Source organism: Schistocerca gregaria, chromosome 8, assembly GCF_023897955.1.
Source record: "Schistocerca gregaria isolate iqSchGreg1 chromosome 8, iqSchGreg1.2, whole genome shotgun sequence".
In the NCBI taxonomy this organism is placed as follows: domain Eukaryota; kingdom Metazoa; phylum Arthropoda; class Insecta; order Orthoptera; family Acrididae; genus Schistocerca; species Schistocerca gregaria.
The window spans coordinates 298707322-298720456 of record NC_064927.1 but is presented as its reverse complement, the minus strand read 5'-3'; the positions used below and the strand labels follow the sequence as shown (position 1 = coordinate 298720456).

General features: G+C 43.1%; 1 protein-coding gene across 1 annotated transcript in view; it reads right to left on the bottom strand.

Annotated features, from left to right (window-relative positions):
* The window catches only part of LOC126285155 (cyclic nucleotide-gated cation channel alpha-3-like), an 884508-nt gene that overhangs the window by 45926 nt on the left and 825447 nt on the right, over positions 1-13135 (bottom strand). Inside the window, exon 15 of the mRNA XM_049984467.1 lies at positions 12452-12535. Coding sequence (XP_049840424.1) covers positions 12452-12535 — 84 coding nt within the window. The remainder of the gene's footprint in view (positions 1-12451; positions 12536-13135) is intronic.

Below are 13135 nucleotides of genomic sequence, written 5' to 3'. Positions count from 1 at the left end.
CTCCTATTGTTTGCAGCAAACAATGCTGGAATTTGTGTTCATATCCTTCCGCATTTGGCTTTTTCTTGAGTGCAATAAGGGGACTATACTCTGACCAAATACACACCCATATCTTATCAATATCATCTCCATACGCAGACAATGTTTACATCCAAAATCCGTTGTTTCCTGTCATCCTCTGTCCCATGACGTTGCTCGTCACAGAATCTCAAGCTACGCTTAGCTCTGATTACAGAAATGGATGAGTCGCTTGTTAGAAGCTGCTTGACAGTCGTGCCACATTATTTTCATCTCCCTACGAGTAATCGTAGTGTTAGATGGCCAGTTGGCAGCACTTTGGAATTCAGGAATTATTCGTCACCCTAATGGGTAGTCCAGATGCAGAAGCAGCTACCTGCATAGAAGCGAATCTAAGATAATTGCGAAAAACTCGTCTCAGCGAAGCTATTAAAGTCCAAGAGTTAATTTCATTTTTAAAAAGGAATAAAAAATAATTAATTCCTCGGTATTAATGTCTGAAATCTACGATTATGTTTTACGCGCTAAAATCTTAAGTGAAATATTGACTTAACGGTTTTTTACCCAATTTATGCAGTTAGCAGGTTTTGCAAACGCATGGATCCAATTACGGAACTAACATTCAGTTGCAAAATCCGATATTAGGTCATGATAGGAATAACAGAAGGATGGAATGTACCTATTGCGAATGTAAACGAACTTATGTTTTATTTCAAGGAGACGTCTGACAGTGTGGTTCCGGCTGGTTGATTTGGGGGAGGGGATTATGGAAGGATGGGGAAGAATGTCGGCTGTGCCCTTTCAAAGTTTAGGGAAATCACGGCAAACCTGAATCAGGATGGCCGGGCACAGGGGTTGAATTGTAGTACTTCCGAATGCGAGTCCAGTGTGCTAACCACGGTGCCACCTCACTCGGTCTGAAGTCTGAAAATCCTACAAAATTGGCATACAAAAAAAAGAAGATGATATTATTTTACCAGGAAAATCTAATTTGACATCAAAAAGAGAAAGGAAATGAATGTTCATTATTAGCATATTTTTTTCCTTTAAATAATCCATCGTGCTTCCGACATCAAACATATTGTAGAAAGTAAAATAAGCTCCAAATTGAATCTTACCAAAACATCGACAAAATTTTAGATTTTGCTTCTTAGTTACAAGAGCGACAAGAAATCTAAAAAATGAAATTGACTGAAAATTGCTTTTAAATGACACTGACCTCACACTGTCCATCGGCTCAAAATCTCGTCCGGCCTCTTCCTCGTCCTGAGGGTTGGCAGCAGCAGGAGCTACTCTAGGAGTGCCTTTCTGCATGTCTGACACCTCGGTGTGGAATTTGAGATTGTCGTTGGACACTGAGTCTTCACCAAATTGGAGTTCCAAAAGGTTTTTGACGTCCCCGGAGTTGGCTTTTGAAAGTGTCGTAGCGGTGTGAAGACCTGCAGCGATACGTCGACTGAGAGCATCCCAGTCGTGCTCGATGGGGTTGAGGTCTGGAGAACAGGCAGGCCACTCCATTCGCCTGATATCTTCTGTTTCAAGGTACTCCTTTACGATGGCAGCTTGGTGGGTCCGTGCGGTATCATCCATCAGAAGGAAGGTGGGACCCACTGGACATACTGGTGCAAAATGACGTGACGACCTGTTACAGTTCCTCTGTCAAACCACGACCTTCATACAGGTCCCTTTCAAGGACAGTAACGGGTTGGTATCTGGTTCTCCGTTCACGCCAGATGAAAACCCAGTGAGAATCACTTTTCAGACTATACCTGGACTCGTCCGTGAACAAAACCTGGGACTACTGTTCCAATGACCATGTACTGTGTTCTTGACACCAGGCTTTACGGGCTCTCCTGTGATCAGGGGTCAGTGGAATACCCCTTGCTGGTTTCCGGGCGAATAAACCATGTCTGTTCGGTCGTCTGTATACTGTGCGTCTGGAGACAACTGTTCCAGTGGCTGCGGTAAGGTCCCGAGCGAGGTTATCTGGAGTACTCCGTGGCCCACTGCGGGCGCTGACGGCGAGCTATCGGTTTTGTACACTGTGGAAGTCGCGTACTGTAGTCCCTGGACACGTTTCCTGTCTGCTGGAGTCGTTGCTATAATCTTGAGATCACACTTTGTGGCACACGAAGAGCCCGTGCTACTACCTGCTGTGTTTGATCAGCCTCCAGTCTACTCCTCATAACGTCATCAATATGTGTTCTTTGAGCAATTTTCAATACACAGTCACCATTATCACGTCTGAAAACGTCTGCACACTTACTCGCTGCACCGTACTATGACATGCACAAACACACCACTGCGTATGTAGACTTCTACCAGCGCCACCGTGCGACGACCGCAGGTCAAAAGCACCGCATGGTCATACCCCGAGGTGATTAAAACTCTCTAACCGACCACTACAGCGTTGTTTCACCATGTATCAGCATTATCCTTAGTTTATGAGCATGAGTGTAGAGGGGCTCTCTACGAACTAGACAAATCTCTTTGTTTTTGCTTTTCGTGAAAATGATTTTTTTGGCTTTCTGGAAATGCCAGTTACTAGTCACTTTCACTATACCTTCCGCGTGTTGTTTTTGTTGTGGTCTTCAGTCCTGAGCGTGGTTTGATGCAGCTCTCAATGCTACTCTATCCTGTGCAAGCTTCTTCATCTCCCAGTACCTACTGCAGCCTACATCCTTCTGAAGCTGCTTAGTGTATTCATCTCTTGGTCTCCCTCTACGATTTTTACCCTCCATGCTGCCCTCCAGTACTAAATTTGTGATCCCTTGATGCCTCAGAACTTGTCCTACCAACCGATCGCTTCTTCTAGTCAAGTTGTGCCACAAACTCCTCTTCAGCCCAATTCTATTCAATACCTCCTCATTAGTTATGTGATCACCCTATCTAATCTTCAGCATTCTTCTGTAGCACCATATTTCGAAAGCTTCTATTCTCTTCTTGTCTAAACTATTTATCGTCCATGTTTCACTTCCATACATGGCTACACTCCATACAAATACTTTCAGAAACGACTTCCTGACACTTAAATCTATACTCGATGTTAACAAATTCCTCTTCTTCAGAAATGCTTTCCTTGCCATAGCCAGTGTACATTTTATATCCTCTCTAATTCAACCATCATCTGTTATTTTGCTCCCCAAATAGCAAAACTCTTTTACTACTTTAAGTGTCTCGTTTCCTAATCTAATTACCTCAGCATCACCCAACTTAATTCGACTACATTCCATTATCCTCGTTTTGCTTTTGTTGATGTTCACCTTATATCCTCCTTTCAAGACACTATCCATTCCGTTCAACTGCCCTTCCAAGTCCTTTCCTGTCTCTGACAGAATTACAATGTCATCGGCGAACCTCAAAGTTTTTATTTCTTCTCCATGGATTTTAATACCGACGCCGAACTTTTCATTTGTTTCCTTTACTGCTTGCTTAATATACAGATTGAACAGCATCGGGGAGAGGCTACAACCCTGTCTCACTCCCTTCTCAACCACTGCCTCCCTTTCATGTCCTTCGACTCTTATAACTGCCATCTGGTTTGTGTACAAATTGTAAATAGCCTTCCGCTCCCTGTATTTTACCCCTGCCACCTTCAGAATTTGAAAGAGAGTATTCCAGTCAACATTGTCAAAAGCTTTCTCTAAGTCTACAAATGGTAGAAATGTAGGTTTGCCTTTCCTTAATCTAGCGTCTAAGATAAGTCGTAGGGTCAGTATTACCTTCGGCGTATGTCATAATAATTAGCCTCAACACAGTTTTCATTGCATAACATTGCTTTAATAATACGTTTCACGTTATTATCTTTCTATTTTGGTAACATTTCTTTTGCGGTGAGCAGGACACCGCTTCCTTTTTTTGGGAGGGACCGCTGCCCTCGGTCTCGTTTTGATCATTTCAACTATTACTAGGGGTTCGATCTCTTACAGAGTTCCTATTATTTAAATTACTCCCACTTCGTTTTTACGATATTCTACATTTAAACTGTCCACAAAATCACTCGGTTTCTTCAAAACACCCACGCAAATATGTTAACATACACCCTGGTGATCAGATAAACTGTGCTTCCCGGCGTATGTTTCCACTATTCATCGGCAGCGAGAGCATCACTGTTGCGTACTCCAACCTAACTCTGAATAATAAAGACATCGCTTCCTATCCCAACAAACTGAAATATAGCTTTGAATGTCTAAACTGGTAAGTCTGATTTCCATCCGGACATGGAACGACGACCGCCATGCTTGTTGTACTTGGTGGGTTTTGCAAACGTTGGACATTTATCGGGCCTTGCACCCGAAGAGAACGTGCAGTTGGCGGCTTTTGCAACTGAACACAATTCTCTGCAGCCATTTTCAACAGTTTAGGGCACGTTTTGCACCCTGAAACCTATTGCATCGGGTAGGCGCTGAAAAAATGTATACGGCAGTGTGCTCGTCTCAGAATCGGCAAAAAATGCATTTAGCGGCTTTTGCATCTGGGCTGTTCATTTTACGCGGTATTTTACAGCCACCTCTAAAATGCTCTATGGTCCACGTCTATCAGAACATGAGGTCTGTCGGGCCTTTATGACGTCCCATGGACTAGATTAGGAGAACTATATATTCTTAAATATTCTTCCACCAAATTAAGCAATTACATTTGTCATATGTAAAAGAAATCTACTGAAAGTAAAGGAATAATGCGATTTAAGGAAAAACTATTATCTGTAACTTGTTGTTGTTGTGGTCTTCAGTACTGAGACTGGTTTGATTCAGCTCTCCATGCTACTTTACCCTGTGCAAGCTTTTTCATCTCACAGTACCTACTGCAACCTACATCCTTATGAATCTGTTTAGTGTATTCATCTCTTAGTCTCCCTCTACGGTTTTTACCCTCCAGGCTGCATTCCAATACTAAATTGGTGATCTCTTGATGCCTCATAACATGTCCTACCAACCGATCCATTCTTCTAGTCAAGTTGTGCCACAAACTCCTCTTCTCCCCAATTCTGTTCAATACCTCCTCATTAGTTATGTCATCTACCTATCTAATCTTCAGCATTCTTCTGCAGCACCATATTTCGGAACCTTCTATTCTCTTCTTGTCCAAACTATTTATCGTCTATGTTTCACTTCCATACATGTCTACACTCCATACAAGTACGTTCAGAAACGACTTCCTGACACTTAGAGCCATACTCGATGTTAACAATTTCTCTTCTTTAGAAACGCTTTCGTTGCCATTGCCACTCTACATTTTATATCCTCTCTGCTTCGACCATCTGTAACTTAAGTATTATTATTATTATTATTATTATTATTTTTCTTCATTTTGGTATAGGCGTGAAACAAAAAGCGTCAGACTCTCTATTGCTTTGTCTTCTTCGAATAGGACGCCATTGTGCACAATCTACATAACAGAGTGTGTACATGTTTTATTATTTGAGCAGTGGGCTCCAATATATGTCTAACGTATTGCTGTTGTTAATTTCACAGTAAACTGCACCACATATTACTTTTGCTTGTCCCGTCATTTTTAAAATAATTTCTGACGCCACGCCGGAAACAAGCTGTACATCGAAACTTCCTGGCAGATTTAAACTGTGTGCCCGACCGAGACTCGAACTCGGGACCTTTGCCTTTCGCAGGCAAGTGCTCTACCAACTGAGCTACGGAAGCTCTGGAAGCTGTATATCGCTGGACAGCGGCAATTGGCCACTAGTAAGCGGCAATTTCAGATTATCGTAATTATTGTCCCGTTCTTTCCACAGGCGACGCTGGAGACTGGCGATATTATTTCTTTCATTCATGTTCTATAGGAAACTGACATTTTTAAAGTACTTCACGATTTATTCAGAAGATCTATGTTACGTGGAAGAGGACACAGACTTGGACCGCACTAAGACGTAATTAAATCACACGTAGGTCTGTACGTACTGAAAATCGTGAAATACTTTTTAGTGTGTGCATATAGCCTATAATGATTAACTGTTTTGAGCAAAGCTTCGTCTAAGTAACTTCAGTAATTATACAGGATCCGACGCTACATTTTTGTGTCAGTAATATCGAAGAACGATCCGTGCCTTCGCATATCTTTCCAGTGAAACCAAAATCAAAGTAAAAATAGAAATAAAATATAAGTATACTACACCTTTTTTTAGCTGTAGTTTTTCCTTCTCGTTTGACATCACCAACAATCGACTTGGCTTTTGAAGCGTTGAAACGTCTCTTACGGATTTGTTGCTCAGATGACATTCGGTGACTAGTTCACGTTCAAAGCCAGAGAACTCTCCTGACAGTCCCATTTCGCTGTTACTGCTTCTGTACTGACAACAAAATACTCCCTGCCTCCTTTTCTAACGGCGAGTCCATCTCTTGTTGTCATTTCGAAAAAAATGGTTCAAATAGCTCTAACCACTATGGGACTTAACATCTGAGGTCATCACTCCCCTAGACTTAGAACTACTTAAACCTAACTAACCTAAGGACATCACACACATCCATGCCCGAGGCAGGATTCGAACCTGCGACCGTAGCTGTCGCACGGTTCCAGACTGTAGCGCCATCATTAGGTGGCTTTTGGAGTGTGATATATATTCACCGTGTGAGGTAGGGCATTAAGTGGGAAAAAGCAACACCTTTTGACAGTAATCTTCGGCGCTTCTTCCGTATTGCGCAGCGCAATTTCTTAATGGTCTCGCAGTAAACATGTGCATTGATTGTTTTGCTCTGAACACTATGGGACTTAACTTCTGAGGTCATCAGTCCCCTAGAACTTAGAACTACTTAAACCTAACTAACCTAAGGACATCAGACACATCCATGCCCGACGCAGGATTCGAACCTGCGACCGTAGCAGCAGTTCAGTTCCGGACTGAAGCGCCTAGAACCGCTCGGCTACAGAGGCCGGCAGTTATAATTTCCGCATCATATATATTCGTCTTATATATTGCTTTCAAGACCCTGTCCATTGCTTTCAACTACTCTTTCACGTCCTTTTGTGTCTCTGACGGAATTATGACGTCGTCGCAATCTTCGAAGTTTTTTATTTCTTCTCTTTGAACGTTAATTTCGTCTCCAAATTTTTCTTTGATTTCCTTTGCTGCTTGTTCAATGTCCAGACTGAATAGGAATGAACATGATACAATTTCGTTGAAGAAACGCTTTTCCCGTGCAGTGGACTGAAAAAGTAAGCGAAAGGACACGAATGAGAAGTTTTACTCCAAGACATTCAGAACTTCACTCCTGCGCCGCTCTACTACCACCTTTAGGGATGATGCATTACGTAAAAATATCATGCACAAGACCTCTTCTACACTTTCTTCCGTAGTGTTTCAGAATGCACTGTGTACGTCATATCCACCACTGGTTAACAAGTAACGTTAAAATGTTCTAGAAGATTCAGTTCTCCTTTGTTGGGGAATATAACCTCTAAATGCAGATTGGTCTGACAGCCGCAGCAGCAGCAGCAGCAACAGCGCAGGCGGTGCTTTCTGTGTGATTATGGCTTCGTGCTTCGCCGTCTATAAACACGGCCTTCGCCCTACGACCCCGTTAGCGTAATGGGACGGCCACGGGATGGCTCCTCGGAGACCGTTGCCAGCTTTTACTGCAGGCAAGTTGCTTCGCGACGACATTCAAGATTCAACCCCAGAACTGCGCTGCACTAATAAATTCACAGTAGCACTGTGCTACCAGTGTAACCACACTTCACCTACCACACACCGTTTCCTTCAACATTCAATATTGGAACACGTAGCAGTTGTAAAGGGATTGGGGACTAATCCGGCGGCCGCGCGGGATTAGCCGAGCGGTCTCAGGCGCTGGAGTCATGGACTGTGCGAATGGTCCCGGCGGAGGTTCGAGTCCTCACACGGGCATGGGTGTGTGTGTGTGTTTGTCCTAAGGATAATTTAGGTTAAGTAGTGCGTAAGGCTAGGGACTGATGACCTTAGCAGTTTGCCGGCCGGAGTGGCCGAGCGGTTCTAGGCGCTGCAGTCTGGAACCGCGAGACTGCTACGGTCGCAGGTTCGAATTCTGCCTCGGGCATGGATGTGTGTGATGTCCTTAGGTTAATTAGGTTTAAGCAGCCCTTAGTTCTAGGGGACTGGTGATCTCAGCAGTTAAGTCCCATAGTGCTCAGAGCCATTTGAACCATTTTTGAACCTTAGCAGTTAAGTCCCACAAGATTTCACACATTTGAACATTTTGAACTAATGCGGCTGGAGACGGTTTGTTTACATCTTCATTGTACTTGCTGCTGCTCCATGTTGTAAAATAATGAACGCTTTCACTGTGCATGCTGTTTGTACCGAGCGAGGTCGTGCAGTAGTTAACACACTGGACTAACATTTGGGGGGAACACGGATCAAACCCGCGCCCGGCCATCCAGATATAGGTTTTCCTTGATTTCCCTAATTCACTTCAGGCAAACGCCGGGATGGTTCCTTTGAACTGGCACGGCCGATTTCCTTCCCTAATCCGATGGGACAATTGATCTCGCTGTTTGGTCCTCTCCCCAGACTCACCCAATCAATCAACCAAGCATACAGTATAGAACAGTTATCGGGAACCCAAACCCGATGTTAGTTCCCATAGTCCACAGGTAAATTAGAAAAATGTTAGTGTTGCCCAGCACCCACTTGTAAAACATACGCTAATGAGTTGAAACATTAAGATCACCGTCAAGCGCAGAAGTGAATGGCGTCTGGTTGCGTTGCGGGTGGAGCCGACGAGATCAACATCTACATCTACATCTACATCTACATCTACATCTACATCCATACTCCACAAGCCACCTGACAGTGTGTGGCGGAGGGTACTTTGAGTATAAATATCGGTTCTCCCTTCTATTGCAGTCTCGTATTGTTCATGGAAAGAAAGATTGTCCGTATGCCTCTGTGTGGGCTCTAATCTCTCTGATTTTATCGTCATGGTCTCTTCGCGAGATATACGTAGGAGGGAGCAATATACTGCTTGACTCTTCGGTGAAGGTATGTTCTCGAAACTGCAACAAAAGCACGTACCGAGCTACTCAGCGTCTCTCTTTCAGTCTTCCACTGGAGTTTATCGATCATTACCGTAACGCTTTCGCGATTACTAAATGATTCTGTAACGAAGCGCGCTGCTCTCCGTTGGATCCTATCTCTTCTATCAACCATATCGGATACGGATCCCACACCGGTGAACAGTATTCAAGCAGTGGGCGAACAAGTGTACTGTAACCTACTTCCTTTGTTTTCGGATTGCATTTCATTAGGATTCTTCCAATGAATCTCAGTCTGGCATCTGCTTTTCCAACGATCAGCTTTATACGGTCATTCTATTTTAAATCACTCCTAATGCCTACTCCCAGATAATTTATGGAATTAACTGCTTCCAGTTGCTGACCTGCTATATTGTAGCTATATGATAAAGGATCTTTCTTTCTATGTATTTGCAGCACATTACACTTGTCTACATTGAGATTCAATTGCCATTCCCTGCACCATGCGTCAAATCGTTGCAGATCTTCCTGCATTTCAGTGCAATTTTCCATTGTTACAACCTCTCGATGTACTACAGCATCATCCGCAAAAAGCCTCAGTGAAATTCCGATGTTATCCAAAAGGTCATTTATATATATTGTGAATAGCAACGGTCCTATGACATTCCCCTGCGGCGCACCTGAAATCACTTTTACTTCGGAAGACTTTCCTCCTTTGAGAATGACATGTTGCGTTCTGTTATCTAGTGACTCACACAATTGGTCTGATAGTCCATACGCTCTTTGTTCATTAAACGACTTTGGGGAACTGTATCGAACGCTATGCGGAAGTCAAGAAACACGGAATCTACCTGGGAACCCGTGTCTATGGCCCTATGGGTCTCGTGGACGAATAGAGCGAGCTGGGTTTCACACGATCGTCTTTTTCGATAAACGGCTCCTGTATCGTAAGTCACAGCACCTGACACTACAGGTTTCTGAGTTGTTGCGATGTCTCCAGTGGGAGCGAGGTTTACTATTTCATACGAGTTGAATGCTTTGTAGCTGACCGTTTAACTACGAAACAATTAAGGACTTCATTGGGTACCTTTTGACTGGGCCTGGCGACGCAGTCAAAGCAACTAGTGTGACGTCGGGGCCTGTACTTCCTGTGGGTCCTGGTTGCCGACACGTGACGTAGTTGAGAAATTACGTAAGTGAAGCAAAGACGAGATGAATAGGGAATTATTCTAGAGACGGTACAGGGAAATCCACTGACTTATGCAACTTTGAAAACGGGCACACTGATATGGCGCAAAGCCTGGGAACGAGCTTCTTGGGACGGCAAAGCTATTCGTCTGTAACCGTGCTGCTGTCCTACTATGGAAAGTGGTTGAAGGGCAGTGAAACCACAAGTAAGTCACAAGCTGTTGAAGTCTGCATCTCATTACAGAAGGTGGACGCCAGCAAGCAATGTAAAGCAGGGAATGTGGTCATCTGTGACACACATTGACGAGGCAGTATCTCTCAAATGTGCCCCAAGTGGACCGAAAAAATGATTACGTGAAATGTTCCTATGTAAAGCATATAATTTATAAATGAGCTGTTTGGTATCATTAAAAACCGTGGTGTAGGAAGAAGCACAGTACGCACTATCAGACGGCACCTTAGACGTCGACAGTTCGACGACCCACTCCAGAGACGGCGTATAGCCCAATGATTGCCGCTCCAACAGTGGCGCCGTCAGAGAAGTGATACGCGCCGGCGCCACAGCGGAGGGGGGGGGGGGGGGGGGGGGGTTCCAAGTTAGCTCGACTACCGAGAAGACCGTCTTCTACTCGTGTACTTCGCGTCTCATCGTCTGCTTCTAGCGAGTCCATACCAACCCGATTTCAGTGAATATTCAAGTGGGTCAGGAACTGTTCACTATACAAATGGCTCTATGCGACCTAACTTCTGAGGTCATCAGTCGCCTAGAACTTAGAACTAATTAACCAAACTCACCTAAGGACATCACACACATCCATGCCCGAGGCAGGATTCGAACCTGCGACCGGAGCGGTCGCTCGGCTCCAGACTGTAGCGCCTAGAACCGCACGACCATTCCCTGCCTGCTGTTCACTATGCAGTCTTAGCTTCTGGAATAGTGGTTGAACTTCCGGATCTGCTGCCTGAGCCGATTTGTACAAAGCGTTCGTCAATAAAGGTGTGTGTTCTTGCCACTTATCGTTATCAGTGTTTTCAGAGTTCACCTCGTTCTACTCTCGTAGTGTTTCCGTCAGCGTACTATGAGCATTTGAGGGTGGCGAGCGGTAAAATCTCCTGTGATTGTATCGAAAGTACGATAAAACAGATAGCGCCGAGGATGGGTATTGTAGCAAAACTTTTTTCTCAGCAGTTATATTACGAAGAATTTCGTTAAATAACTGTATTCAACTGTAGAATAGCAACCAGTCATATTTTTTAATGAGAAAAGGTTGAAAAATAAAGTGTGGGCAAAACTAGGTAGATTTTGTACACAGTCCATCAGTTTGTTGTTATACTTGAACCATGAGGAGAGGCTATCATGAGGTTTGCCATAAGTGCAATTGGACGAGGAAAAGTTTCTGATACTGCGCCCTTCATGAAACCTGAAAGTCAATAATTTACTTAATTTTTCTATCGATAGTATTTTTGTGGGTTGTCTTTCCAATTCTTTGGAAGTTTTTTGTGGCCTATGATGATTAGTTTCCGTCTTTCTGGTTATGTAATAACAATATCAAACTCTGGTGGTCGACTCCTTAAAATAATATTACAACTATTATTTATTTATGTATTTGCTATCTGGCAATCAAACACATGACGACTGTAGATAACTCAACTACACAAGAGTAATCAACCTTTTAAGACAGAAATAAAATACTCTCTACACGAAAAGTAATCAAATGAATTATAAAAATGGGAAAATATCCCGATTTTTGTACATTTAAGTGAGATACTGATTTTCTGTTTTGTGTTAGAAAACTTCACTAAATTTTCCAAGTCCAAGTGCAGGTTCGCATTTAGTAAATGGTCATGAGAACATGGAGTAAATGTGCTGTGGAAAACATTGAAAATCTCAGACTTAGCGCATGTTGAACGGCGTGACACCTTACCTAGTAGTGATGCGGGATATAAGTCATAAATATAAGTGATTCGTTTACCTGTTTACGTCTGACGAACATCTGAGGGAAAACTAACATGGAATAAATGATTAGAATTACTAATAAACCAGAGAAAACAATACAGAAATGCAAGATACAGAATTAATTTAGACACTAAGATGTAATCATCTATAACAAGCATTAAATACTTTCGATGTGGATGTTTCGGACAAATTGATGAAGCCTGTAGTCAGCAGTGGCAAATAATACAATGAGCGCGCAGTTTAAGCAAAGTAGTACTTCATGTACAACCCTTAATGACGTCGTCGCTTGTAACTTGTAATTTTGTTTGAAGAAAAGGTACTTACTTGTTGAGACCGTCGAGGTTCAGGATGCCAATCTCACCGAAGAAATCCCCCGCTTTCATCGTGGTCAGCACCCTCCCGGTCTCGCTGTAAGGACAAAAAATTATTGCATGAAATATAACATAAATTCTGTTTCCGGAATGACTTATTTCTTTCTTGCGAATACTATTATTTGTTAAAACAACTTTCCGCTTCGTAGTCAGTCATATGCTAATACTAAGAAGCAGAATACGATTTCAAAGTAGAACAACTAAGGCGAGAAGCTAAGAAGAAGTGAGCTGGTGCACGAAAAAAGCGGTAGGAGGAATGATTACCAGACGTGTATATTGTAACACCAGAAACATGCAGAGGGCAAATAGTGAAATCCAGCAAGGTAGGAAACAGTTCAACGTCCCGTCGACGTTGGAATGATGAAGAATAAAAATCGTATTGGACGAAGAGGCATAAATAAACTGACATGACCTTGCTGAGGAACGCTATTCGCTGGAAGTGAAGTGGGGAACCACGAAAACTAACAATACGGATAGTGTGTTGTGTTGCAAACCTGCAGGATTGTAGTTTTCTTGCATTTATATTTATTGTCAATACTAACATTCTATCTGTATCTGCTGCCATGATAATAATCAGCATTGGCGGACGAAGACTTCTGGTATAAAAAGTCACACTCATTCTACCAACGGCCTAGTC